Below are 13,198 nucleotides of genomic sequence, written 5' to 3' on the forward strand. Positions count from 1 at the left end.
CGCAGCGAGGAGTGAAACTCAAAAAGGTGTTGCATGTTTCTCTAACCTCTGTTCAGTGTAATGTAATGACTGTGTCTCTGAATGGCCTCGCTGCTGCATGACGACCGGGCGTACTCCAGACATTTTACCCATGATCCCTTGCAGCTCACCGTACCGTTGTCCCTGGTCTTGTTTTTCAGCCGCTCTGTGTTTATGTAAACGTAAAGATCAGTGTGTGAACGGCTCATACATTGTGTTCGTCTGCTTTCCGTTCAATTGTTAAAGCATGCTGAAGTCATGGCAGCCGGTGTCATACTTGATTGATTAACAGGAAACATACTAAGTGTCGTAGTTTGTCGTATCAGTAGAAGCAAAACTATGGATTTATTTGTGCTGAACATTTCCTTAAAAAATGTATTACACACAAACCTTTGGACTCAGAGGGGCTTCAAATGCATAAAATCCCAGTTCTCCAGTTCAGACGGTTCTCTATCCTGGTCCTTTTTCATGAATCGTGGTGGAAAGATAACATCTTTTGAAATTAAACATATTTTCTAATTATGCAAGAAGAAACCGAACTGCGTAGAACAGCAGTGGGTTACTTGTTACACTTAAAATCTTTAAAATGATTCAGTTCAAAGTATACACAATATTGTATTCTATGAGTGCAGAAGAATGCTATGTTTCTCAAGCTGAACACACATGGAAGAAGACACCATGCAGAAGTGATATACATACTAATACATATTGTGACTTTAGCATTTAATGAGCCACACATGAACTCATCATCCGATCCATGCCGACCGTCCGATGCTCTTTTAAAGTCATCCTCCGCTGTGTCGTACATGCAGGTAAATGTCAGACCCCCGCCCCCCCCCGCCTGCAGAGAACAGAGCTGCTGCAGAGCATTGATTTCCTGTCCGCTCCACTTTATCGTCTCCTGACTTCCGACCTCAGGAGCTCAGATCGGTCTCCACAGGGAGGCTCGAATGTTCTTTCTTTTCCAGATGAAACCGAAGGGTTGAACACAGAAGGGATTCAGAACAGGCAGGAAAATGCAAAGAATAGATGACATAAGCAGAAATGTGCCATAAACAATAAACTCTCTCAAAGATAGTTTTTTTTATTAACTTTTCATTTTTTTCTATATAATTGCTATGTATTATTCATTTGGTTACTACTATATCTAATTTATTGTTTTTCTATACTTGCTTTTTTAATCATGTTTTTGTTAATGTTTTTATTATCTACTATTTATTTTAATATGATATTTTTCCTGTCCCTCAGTTATACAAGTACCAATAAAGAAAATACTTTTGCAAGAAGAACAAGAAAAATATGAAATATAGAAAAAGGAAACGATTCATATTACATTTTGAAAACATTAAATATATTAATTAATAACAATAATTACAAATAATCTAAGTAAAAGAACCAATGTGAAATAATTGTATACATTTATAAAGCCTAAATCATTAGTATTAATTGTTATAAATCCTATTTTCCGTTTTATTGGGTCTCTTATAGAAAATTCAATTTCAAAATAATTTCTCCAGAAACATTTGTATTTCACTAATCTCACTTTCCATGATCAGATATGTTCTCAACCACAGTTTGTTGATGCTTAAAGTTCCATTATCTTGGTGGACAAAGTGAGTTCTTCTTATGATTTATGTGCTTGCACTGCGGTCGTATGCAGTAAAGTTTTTCAGCTTGACAGCAGAGTATCTGAACTTCACGCTTTCTCAAGTTTCCCCGTGTCCGATCAAAGGAGGTCACCGCTTTGCTTCGTCAGTTCATCGTGTGTGTGTGTGTGTGTGTGTGTGTGTGTGTGTGTGTGTGTGTGTGTGTGTGTGCGCGCGTGTGGGGAAAGCAGCAACTTGATACCTCCGCTGAACACATCCCATCCTCCTCTCTGCCTGCGCGTCTGTCTCCCTGCATCACTTCGGCTCAGAGCAGCACTTGAGCCTGTGAGAAAGAGGATTCATATTTCATGAGGACAAACGTCTCTGGGCTGCTCTGTAATGGATACACAAAAACACTCTTATTTCTACCCCAGCCCCCCGAGGTTCTGCTTCTCGTTGTAATATTTGCTTCAATATAATCTTGCATGTTACAGCCTGCATTTAATCTATAAGCTCAAAAAACATAATCACAGCAATTTCAAATTACTTTCTGTCAATTTTTAGGCGTACAAAGTATTTTTGGCTTTAAAAAAGTAGCCTGATTAGCGGACAGTTAATCAGAGTATTCCCTCTGGATTAATCCGCTTACATCCGCTCTTCCTCCTGTTAGTGCAGAGATTAGTGGAGCCGGAGAAGATACTGCGACAGATTTCTTACACAAAAACACCTTCTAACTCAAATCAGTATTCTATCTAAAGCTCAGGACCACTGCTTGTTTGAATCTTAATAGTCGATGTTATGATACTGCTGGATCTTTTAAGCCATTTTGCAAGGATTCATTGTGTTATCTTTTGTTAGAAGACATAACCAGTATAGAGGAAAACACAAGTACTCAGATATTGTTCATGTCACTAGACTCTGTTACAAATGACATTACTGCAGTTTAAAGCCTAGTAAAATAAAAGTACTATTTGCACAAAACATACAAAGTCTATATAAGATAATGCAGATTGGCCCATTTTAGATTATAGATTATATTTGTTGATGCATTAAAATGTTAATCATTTTAATGTTGTAGCTGGCAATACATGTCAAATGAAGGGGTGTCACGACGCAAGTAGCAGACATTTTATTTTGAAATGTACATTCCAAGCACACCATCCTATAAAGTAATACAAATTGTTAAATCATGTTAATGTTACTTTTTGTAAATATGATTGAAAATATTTTATATTAAATGGGGATATCATATCTTCTCATGTCAATTGTAGCCGCCTTAATCAATTTCCTAGCATGGCACACGTTGTAATATAAGCAAATCATTCTCCAAACAAATCAACATGTTTAAACTTCTGATCTCCATCCCTGGTAAAAACAAAAACATTTCTTAAAACCTCTTTAATTTGTGACACAGATCACGTGTCCTCATTGTTTTTGTCCGCCTCATTTGAATAATCAGCCCATAAGCAAGCACTTCTACTGTTGCTAGGTGACAAGAGAGACTTGCATCAGCGTTGCTGCTCATTTTTCTCCCTCACTTCCTCCGTCTCACCTCCTCCCCTGTCTGTCCCCCGTCACACATCGTCTCACCCCTCCCTCCCTCCCTCTTCCTCTCCCTGTCTGTGCGGTGATGAGAGGGAGGGGGAGGGGGAGAGGAGAGGGAGGGAGGCTGCTCAGTGATGTAATGCAGGAACAGGAGCTCGCCTGACAAATCACAATAAGCAGAGAGAGAGAGAAAATAGGGAGGAGGGAGGGAGTTGAGGGGAGTGAGGCGTCTCCTGTGAGCAGTAGCAGGTCGGAGGCTGTCGGCAGAAAGATGTCTGAGGCGTAATCGGAACAGAGAGGAAAAAGGGAGGCGAGGGCTCCGGTGCATGGACTATGAGACGGGGGACATAAAGAAGGGCGAGAGCAGGAGGACGGAGGAAGGGAGGGGGAGTCTGGGAAAAAAATCTCTGCGGCCATTTGCACCACTGCAGCTTCCCGGCCTGAGAGTCTGTCTGTCTGTCTGTGGATCGAGCATCTCTACCTGTTTTACCACCTTCCTCTGTGTGTGTGTGTGTGTGTGTGTTTCCTGGTAACTGTGTGTGTCTTCTTCTCTTGCAAATATGATGAGACAGACTCCTGCACCCCGGAAGGTACAGAACTCAACCTGATCGTCCTTATCTGTTGGGATGTTGTCGTTATTGTCATCCATGCATTTGATTTTATTGGCAGGGCTGCTGCTTGGAAGTTTCCGTTATCCCCTTCTTTTTTTTGGTGGGAATTCCCCTTTTTTTTATTCCCTCTTAAATCATATTGTATACCCCCATTGTGGGAGTAGTACCTGCAGCTTGCTCTTTTTTTAAATCTTTTTGTTAGCTCTGATTTTTGATCATGCATTTGTATTTGTGTGCTGAAGCTTTTTTATATCTTCACTTGTGTTTCTGCCTGCACACGAGCTCCTGTCTTTTCTTTGGTCTCATCTTGCAGCAGAAGCCTTCCAAAGTGTCTTTTTTGAAATGTTTGTTCTTGTATCAGAGGAGAATGAAATGATTTCACAGTTGGTAGCAGATCTAGCAAACAGTCTGATGTGATTCCAGGCAGGTTTGATATCTTTAGCACGCCGCTATGGCTTAAGAGGCTGTCAGCTCTTATTTGGTACAGCTGTTAGCTCTGGGCTAATTTCTGCTGAATGGTCCGGCTCTAATCCAATAAAGAACGGTAACTGCTAGCCACAACGAGGCCGTGCCCGAGCCGAAGCACAGAGAAGTGGAGGCAGTGTGCAAGAGAGGAGAGTGAAGGACTTCAGATCATAATGCATGTGTGCACAGACCTGGGTTACAATGTGTTGGTGTGAGATAATAACATTATGAAGTCCTATGTCGAGAAAAATATATATATTTGAAATTATGACTTTTTTTGCTGAACAAAACAAAATATTTATTTATTATTTATATGTAAGATTTAAGTCCATAAATCCATTCAAGTTTTTCTGTCATCACCAATGTTATTTGAAAAAATAATCACAACAAAGCTAATGTTTCATTGGTACACATTCATTTTATTTAACTTTTTTACATTATTTACTCAGGAAGTTACATCTCATTGAGAGTAAGATAAATGAATAATTTGAATGAACTGCAAAAATGTTCAGAAGGATTGGGTAAAATAAGAAAGAAATCAACATACTATATAACGTTTTCACATTTAAAATAAATTATAATAACAAGGACATTTCCTTCGGGTTAAACTGAACACACTTTTCCAAATGTTCCAAAATGACTGTAATTAATAATTTCTTTTAGGAAATAATAAGGGCATTAAGAATAATATTACAATATCCAAAGTACAAGACAAGTCAGTCACGATGTTGATTATGTTGTCATATTGTTATATTACCTAGCTTTAAAACATAATCTTTAAATACAAGTTTAAAATCAACAGCTCATTCAATCCAAACCAACTGTTTCATACTTCTAAAGACTGGATATAATACCTCGGCAAAAACGCTTGATGATTAACAGATATAATAAAAAACAAAACGAGGAAAAAAACGAGTTAAAAAGCAACAAGAAAATACATGTTGTTGTCCTTTAAGCTCTCATTAAACAAAGTAACCCAGGTCTGCAGGACTGACACTAGTGGGTATCTCTGAGTAGCACGTTTCTATGTTGCAGGATAACAAGCTATTATCCAGCGAGTGCATCAGAATTGAGCCTCATCTGTGCGCGACACAAAGCAGTCATTTAGGTCACGGCGGCCGTGCCAGTCACAGCGAGCATGTTGACGGTTTTTCAGTCACGTGGGAGGAAGAGATGAGTAGACCGGCGAGTACAAGAGGGATGAAGAGCAGAAACAGAGCAGAGATCTGTAGCGATGGTGCTCAAGAATGAACTCATTGTGCTGCTTTGTATTCAGTTCCATGCATCCATCTTGTGTTTCTGTGTGTGATTTCTGGTTAAATATATCTGCCTTGAATCACTAACTCTGCGTGTCTGTTTTCCTTCCCTTCCCTCCTCTCCTTATATCCTCCTCTGCTTACCCTTTGACCTTTTTCCTCTTCCTCCTCTTCTTCCTCCTCTTCCTCTTCAGACCACGGTCAGAAGGCCCAAGGTGAGCCCGGTCCTCAAAGTCCGCAGGGCTTTTCTATCACTTTGAATTAAAGGCTGGGCAATATGTTATATTATATTGATGTCACAATATAAGACTAGATATGGTTTTCAGAATTTTGGATATCGTATTAACGTTAATAAGCACATTGCTGTATTCTCCTGCTTTTAATGTGGTGTTATTTTCAATTTTTTATTATTTGTCTTGCGTCACAAAGTCATTATATCCACAATACTGATGATTATTTTTTTTTTCAAACAATATTGATAACATTATATTTGGTGAAAGATATTGCTTCATTTGATATAATCCATATTGCCCAGCCCTAGTTTGAATAATGTATATCATGTGTGCTTGTTGTTTCACTTCACGCAGCAGTGTGTATGTTTGTGCGAGTGTTGCAGAGTCAGCAGCGACAACACATCACCAGCCATGATTCACAATACACCTTATTTCAGTCAACAGCACCAATATCTTTGTACTTGCATTTTGATTTTCTTTAGATTTTTTGTCCATTTCCTCTTCTTCACATTTTTATTGACCGCACAAACACTGTTTTGTCTCCAAAAACAGACAGCAGGTGTAGTTACTGTTGCTTTGGTTCAGTCCTTATTTATGTTGTTTATTTGTTTCTGAGCAGTTTGATGCATATTAACTGCTTTGTTTGCTTTTCTAATACTATTTTCAGTTTAATCATGAGCATTTTTTATTACCGTACTAGTCTTTTTTTTCATTGCTTATGATCACAATTTAGATCCTAAATAAGTACTTAATCCAGGATATTGTCCACATGGAAAAAAAACGACATTATTGCCAGTAACTTATCATCGAACAGACATTCATACCCAGTGAATTTCACTATATGTTTGATTATATTTCATATTTTTTCTAGTTCTCTACCTGTGTTTTTAATTCTTGTTTTACTTGTATGTATGCGCCATGACCCCAAGTCAAATTCCTCGTACGTGTAAACCTACCTGGTGATAAACCTGATTGTAAAGTTTTTTTTTAAAGGCTCTTTCTCTTGATTTCTCCCCCCTGGTCTCTGCAGCAGCCCACCCGCTCCGCCCCAGGGAAGGGGGCTGCGTCCGGCTCGGCATCGGCCTCTGCGGGGGAGATGAGCAGCAGCGAGCCCAGCACGCCGGCCCAAACCCCTCTGGCTGCTCCGGTCATCCCCACCCTCCACTCCCCTGGAAACCCCCCGCCACCGGCCCCCAGCAAGGTCAGTTATCAGCGGTAAAACATCACAGTGTAGAAGCGGCAACACAGAAAATCGTCTATGCAATGGACATAGAACAAGGTGCATCAACCAGCAACTGAGAAAAGTCTCTATGCTGTAATTCAAGATTCAAGGCTTTTATTGTCATGTGTACATACAGTAGCTACAGTGCAGTTATGACAATGACACTCTTAGGCTCCTCTAACAGTGCAACACAACAAAACAGATAACAGTGCAAGTAAATAAAATAGAATATAATAGAAATAGTGCAGAATATACAAGTAATTGGAATATTGATTTATATATATAAATTGCAAACAGATGAATGTAATTTCTTACAGGTTAGATTATTTAAAATGTACACATAGGAAACAGGTGACTAATGCCAGCTTTGAAGAAACATTTTTACCAAATATTTATCAAGAATAATAAGGAGGGCACATGAGACTGTGTTTTTGTAACACACCACAAATCAGTGTGTTAAATAAGCCAGGAGCAGAAGAGCTGGATTCAAATCAGATGTGACATTTCCTTTGCTATGCACAGCTGTCAGTTTGTATTGTTGTCATAATATTTCTTTTTAAATCACAAATGAGGTGCAGGCAAAGAACAAATGAAACATTAACACTTATTCCAGTGTGATAAAATGAATAAAACACCATAAATCTTTGGTTATAGTTCATAATGTAGCACCAGTCCTTTAGTTACATAATCCATCCATGCAATGTATTTGTACTGTTTTTTCTGTTCATGCTCAAAGGTCGCTGGAGTGTATCCCAGCGTCAAAGTCAAAGTCAACTTTAATGTCAATCTTTCAGTTTGTGTGTACAGACAGAGAGATCGAAATAACGTTTCCAACAATCCCGAATACAATAATACAAATATACAAATATGTATAAAATATGTATATCCTATATATACACAATTAACAGACACATTTACACATATGCAAATACTAATAATACAAATAATGAACTTGGGCTGAGTGGTATTATGACACCTACACACACATTAAGATAAAAACACAACAACAATCAATATATACAAAATAACAGTCACTTCAATATTAATTGTCTGCACTGGGTATGAGGCAGGGTAAATCCTGCACACTTTGAGAGTCCCCTACAGGGTTTATTTACTGTTTAAATAATCATTTATCATAAAGAAATGAAATTGAAATTGAAACACATTTCAAGTTTCAGATCATGGTGAATACAAACTCTGTCCTCAGTACAGCAGTCTGTAGTGAGATCGTAGTAGCAATGAATTAAAGTGTACTGAAAGAATACAGTATGAGTTATAGTCGTAATAGAACATATCAAATTCCATGTCATTTGTGCTGTTTACACATTTTAAGAAGTCAAATGATAATTTATTTTGATTTCGGACACTTTTCTTTCTGCATCTGAACTTTATAGATCTGAACTAGCCTATTAGGATTTAAGTCACCCATACATTGATATTACGAGTGCATTCAACAAGTGTGTTACTGTGACAGCTATTCAATTATCTGCACAGATTTAGATATTGCAGACAAATAAAACTAACAAATAAAAAAAGACGTGGGCCCAGGATTGATCTCTGAGGGACACCACATTCATCACTCACTTATAAAATATTTCTATATACTGTATAAAGAACATTGAGACAAAGTGTCTACAGATCAGCTCAATGTGAGGCTGCTGCTTCTCAGAAATGAAACTAAGCAGACCATGGTGGTTTATGTCCGTTAAGCTTCACCTAGATGTCCGAATGTTATTCAATTTAATCCTGCAAAACTTTATTGTCTGTGGACTTTCCGTTAGTCCTAAAATGCGCACAGGTTGAATCGCAGAGGATAGAGATTTTTAAGTTAATTGTCAGCTTCACTCTAGTGTTACATTTCAGGCGGTGATCCATGTTTTATCCCCTCAGGAGGACGTTCCTATGGAAACAGAGGTGCAGTCATGTGGCGTGATGTTTTCTTTTTGCACTTGATATTAAAGTTGTTGTTTTTTCTCACTAACATTTTGGCAAGCTGTCAAAGGTGTGACTGCCTGTTTTTAATTGGTGTGTGATATGGCTCTGTTCACACGCTGGATTTCTATATTGGAGGTTTAAATTTAGATAGTGTGAATGTGTCACACTCGATGAGGCATGTGTGTGTTTTGTCGCCGACTTTTCCCTTTCTACAGGTGGAGTCACTGCATGGCAAGGGAAATGAAAGCGTCCTTACACATAAAAAGATGAAAGCTGTACCTTAGAGTTGAAGCTTTACACTTGTAGAAAAAAGCCTACATTTTGTGCAACAGGTGAAAAGTCTAAATTGTTCTGATAGGGATTTTGTTTAAGAGGTTAAGGAGGTGGAGGGGTCTATCAATGAAAGGGTTGTGGGTTTGATCCCCGGCCCCTGCTGTAAACATGCCTTGGGCAAGGGACTGAAACCCAATGTGACCCCTAGTGTGGAAGCATCTGCATGTGTGTGTGTGCGTGTGCGTGTGTGTGAATGCTGACAAGTTATACAAAAGCTTTGAGTAGTTGCTAAGACTAGAAACATACATACTGTAAATGTACACCATTTAAGATATGATTTCTCCCTAAGTAAAGGATTTATTTGCAACAAACATCTCATATTATTCCTGATTTCAGAAGATAAATATATATATATACAAATAAGCCAAGATATTTTTGTCTGAAAGTGTTTTTTTACTTTTTTAAATGTGTGATTACTAATTGAATCTGTCCTTTCCTTCCCCTTTGTCCTCTTCCTTCATACCTCTTCCCATCCTCCACGCTGCGTCTCCTCTCCTCTGTCTCCAGGAGGAGGAGGCGCTGCGTCTGCAGGTGAAGGACCTCGAAGAGAAGCTGGAGACGCTGAAGATGAAGAGGACGGAGGACAAGGCCAAGCTGAAGGAGCTGGAGAAGCACAAGATCCAGCTGGAGCAGCTGCAGGAGTGGAAGACCAAGATGCAGGAGCAGCAGGCCGAGCTGCAGAAACACCTGAAGGAGGCCAAGAGGGTGAGGAGCAGCGGGGGGGGGATGGAGAGGCTGTTTGTAACATGCATACACTAAATGTCAACAAGGGTGAAGTCAAGATGATAAAATCAAAAATGGACGGACATTACAGTGAAGTAGATCTTGGAAAATGTATTTTTAGATCTCCTCCTCAGTGCTCTCACAGATACGTATATTTTATAACGTAAATGGAACTAAAATAATTGAATTTAATTCTGTTTTAACTAGATGAGAACTTGTGAAATATATTAAATCCAGATCTTTTTCTGGTTTCGCTTCAAATGGTTTTGTTATTAAGTTTTCCATCTGAGAAAAATGACTGGTGAAACTGGAGGATACTTATTTTAAACTTTAATGAGATAAACCCACTATTTCTTTTGAAGATCATGTTCTCCTTAAGGCAGAATGGAAACCCCACCCAAACAGCAGCAGGAAAATAAATACAATAATTCATTTAAATGAGAAATGAACTTAACTTAATTATTAAATTAACTTAACCCTAACCACAGAAAAGGGCAATCATCTCAATAAAACCCACATTATAATCATAAATAATCTTCTGTGCGTAGGAGGCTAAAGAAGCCCAGGAGGCGAAGGAGCACTACATGGAGGAGATGTCGGACACGGCGGATGCGATCGAGATGGCGACGCTGGATAAGGAGATGGCGGAGGAGCGGGCGGAGTCTCTGCAGCTGGAGGTCGACTCCATGAAGGAGAAAGTGGACGAGCTCACCATGGACCTGGAGATCCTCAAGCACGAGATCGAGGAGAAAGGTAGGGATGACAATACAACATGTTTCCTGATAAACATTATTACTGTCTGGCACATTCTCAACCCTGCGTGACGAATTAGAGAATATTCAAGGTCTTGTCCTTTAATCTCAGATACATTTCTTTTTGTTTCTTGAGGATGTGCCATTTTTATTTCAAAGAATATTCTTAGTTTTTGGCCGTTGTCCAATCTTGGATAAGTATTTACTTTTTCTTGTATGTGCAATGTGCAATTTATTAAGAGAATAAATACATTTGGAAATCTAAATTTGTGATTTTCTTCACCTAAATTCACCTTTTTAATCTCAGAGAAAATTCCAGTTTTCTCTCAAAAGTTAGATTTTTCTTGCAAATGAACCACTTCAATTTCAAAGAATGTCCACATTTTTAGGATTCCTCTTGGAAGTGTCATTTGGTGGATGTAAACTCAAATGTGTTCTTGGTGTGTTTAATCGCTGCAGAAACAAAAGGAAGAGTGTTTTTATGACTCTGGAGCTCAGATGTGTTTCTGGGGTTTCCCTCACAGGTTCGGATGGAGCGGCCTCCAGTTACCATGTGAGGCAGCTGGAGGAGCAGAACGGCCGACTGAAGGAGGCTCTGGTCAGGTGGGTGTGCTGATACCATCATTTTAATTACTTTTATGACCCATTATACTATGACTGTTTCATGGAGAAAATGACTTTAACTTTAAGACATTAACTGGACATACTGACTGAAAAACCTGCATGCTTTAATATAACTTTTTTCCATGGACCTGGAGATCCTGAAGCATTAGCAACAAAAAATTGTAGTCTTTGGGCACCTATGAGTTACATCGACTGTTCACCCTGCAAGAAAGCCACTTATTATATTCATGTATTTTTTTGAACAAGAACCATGCATACAAATACATTAATTAAGAGATGATTCATTCCAGACTTGAGCCAATAGTTAATTTCCATCTGCAGTCCTTATTGTGGTTTGACCATCTAGCTTAACTACAGAACTCCATATATACATATAAAACATATACTCCTATTTGATATACACTTCCAACATCAACATGACAAAGACCCACAGTCTTAACAAACAAGAAATACAGGAAAACAAAACAGCTCAAACTCACGTAAAGGAATATGTTGAATATAAATAACCATACATCGTATATAACTTCTAATACAGTTCATCGTCCTTAAACAAACACAAAAATACAATTTATATAATGTGTGTAAAGGCGACCTTTTGTATGTCCTCTGTGTTTTTAAAACGTCACATGTTCAGTTTTAGTTTCTTAAAATCAATTGATGATTTAAAGGTTGGACCCACATGTCGATGGTTTTCTTTCCCTCTGTGCTTCAGGATGAGAGACCTGTCGTCGTCGGAGAAGCAGGAACATCTGAAGTTGCAGAAGCAGATGGAGAAGAAGAACGTTGAGCTGGACGCCCTGAGGGGCCAGAAGGAGAATCTGCAGGAGGAGAGGACGGCCGCGGAGAAGACCATCGACGAGCTCAAAGAACAGGTCGGCGTTTTTATATCTGCAGAATCTGCCTCTTTACTGACCGTCACTTTGACTATTAGACAGAAATAGATATACTGTATTTATTAAGAGTTATTTCCTGGAAATCAATGGTAATGGAAACGTTTAAAGCAGATGTTTCCATGCCGATATATGATGCCGAAGAGACAAATAGTTCTTCCCTTTCTGATGATGATGAGCTCTGGTTTCAGGTGGATGCGGCTCTGGGGGCGGAGGAGATGGTGGAGATGCTGACGGAGAGGAACCTGGACCTGGAGGAGAAGGTCCGGGAGCTGAGGGAGACCGTCACCGACCTGGTGAGAGAAAAACATCAGTTCATTTAGACCAGGGTGATCCAATTTATCATCACTGGAAAAGATACATTGGTGTATTTAAAAAATGACAAATCACTGTATGGGACCTGGGAGCTACATATCATTATTTCAATAGATTAGTATTATTCGTACTATGTTTGTTGACATACTATAATCCAACTTTTTTTTCAACATACTATACTATGACTATTTTAAACTACAACCGTAATATATATACATTCATCTATTTAAAAAGGCCACAAACAGAAAAATAAAGAAACTCAGGTCATCTCCAGAAAAGAACGTAGTTATTCATTCCAACTTTTTGCCCCTGCTTGTTGTCTCCTGTCGTCAGGAAGCCATAAACGAGATGAACGACGAGCTGCAGGAAAACGCCCGGGAGACGGAGCTGGAGCTGAGGGAGATGTTGGATCTGGGAACGGCAAAAATCAGAGAGTCGGAGAAACACGTTGAAGCGGCGCAGGAGACCGTGGCCGATTACCAGCAGACCATCAAGAAGTACCGTGAGCTCACGGCACACCTGCAGGTACAGAGGGAACGTTTAAAATCAAGGCATAACGTTTAAATTAGGGCTGTCAAACGATTACAAATTTTAATCAGATTAATCACAGCTTAAAAATTAATTAATCAGATTAATCACCATTCGAACTATGTCCAAAATATGCCATTTCTTATGTATATGTTGCCAAGG

General features: G+C 39.0%; 1 protein-coding gene across 1 annotated transcript in view; it reads left to right on the forward strand.

Annotated features, from left to right (window-relative positions):
- The first annotated feature begins 3,638 nt into the window (after positions 1-3,638).
- dctn1b (dynactin 1b) overlaps positions 3,639-13,198 on the forward strand; it is a 17,560-nt gene continuing 8,000 nt past the window's right edge. Inside the window, exons 1-9 of the mRNA XM_010778978.1 lie at positions 3,639-3,739; positions 5,676-5,696; positions 6,745-6,915; positions 9,712-9,909; positions 10,476-10,680; positions 11,204-11,282; positions 12,016-12,175; positions 12,385-12,489; positions 12,842-13,033. Coding sequence (XP_010777280.1) covers positions 3,710-3,739; positions 5,676-5,696; positions 6,745-6,915; positions 9,712-9,909; positions 10,476-10,680; positions 11,204-11,282; positions 12,016-12,175; positions 12,385-12,489; positions 12,842-13,033 — 1,161 coding nt within the window. The 5' untranslated portion in view covers positions 3,639-3,709. The remainder of the gene's footprint in view (positions 3,740-5,675; positions 5,697-6,744; positions 6,916-9,711; positions 9,910-10,475; positions 10,681-11,203; positions 11,283-12,015; positions 12,176-12,384; positions 12,490-12,841; positions 13,034-13,198) is intronic.

This window comes from Notothenia coriiceps, unplaced genomic scaffold (assembly GCF_000735185.1).
Source record: "Notothenia coriiceps isolate Sejong01 unplaced genomic scaffold, NC01 NC01_scaffold00000339, whole genome shotgun sequence".
NCBI lineage: Eukaryota > Metazoa > Chordata > Actinopteri > Perciformes > Nototheniidae > Notothenia > Notothenia coriiceps.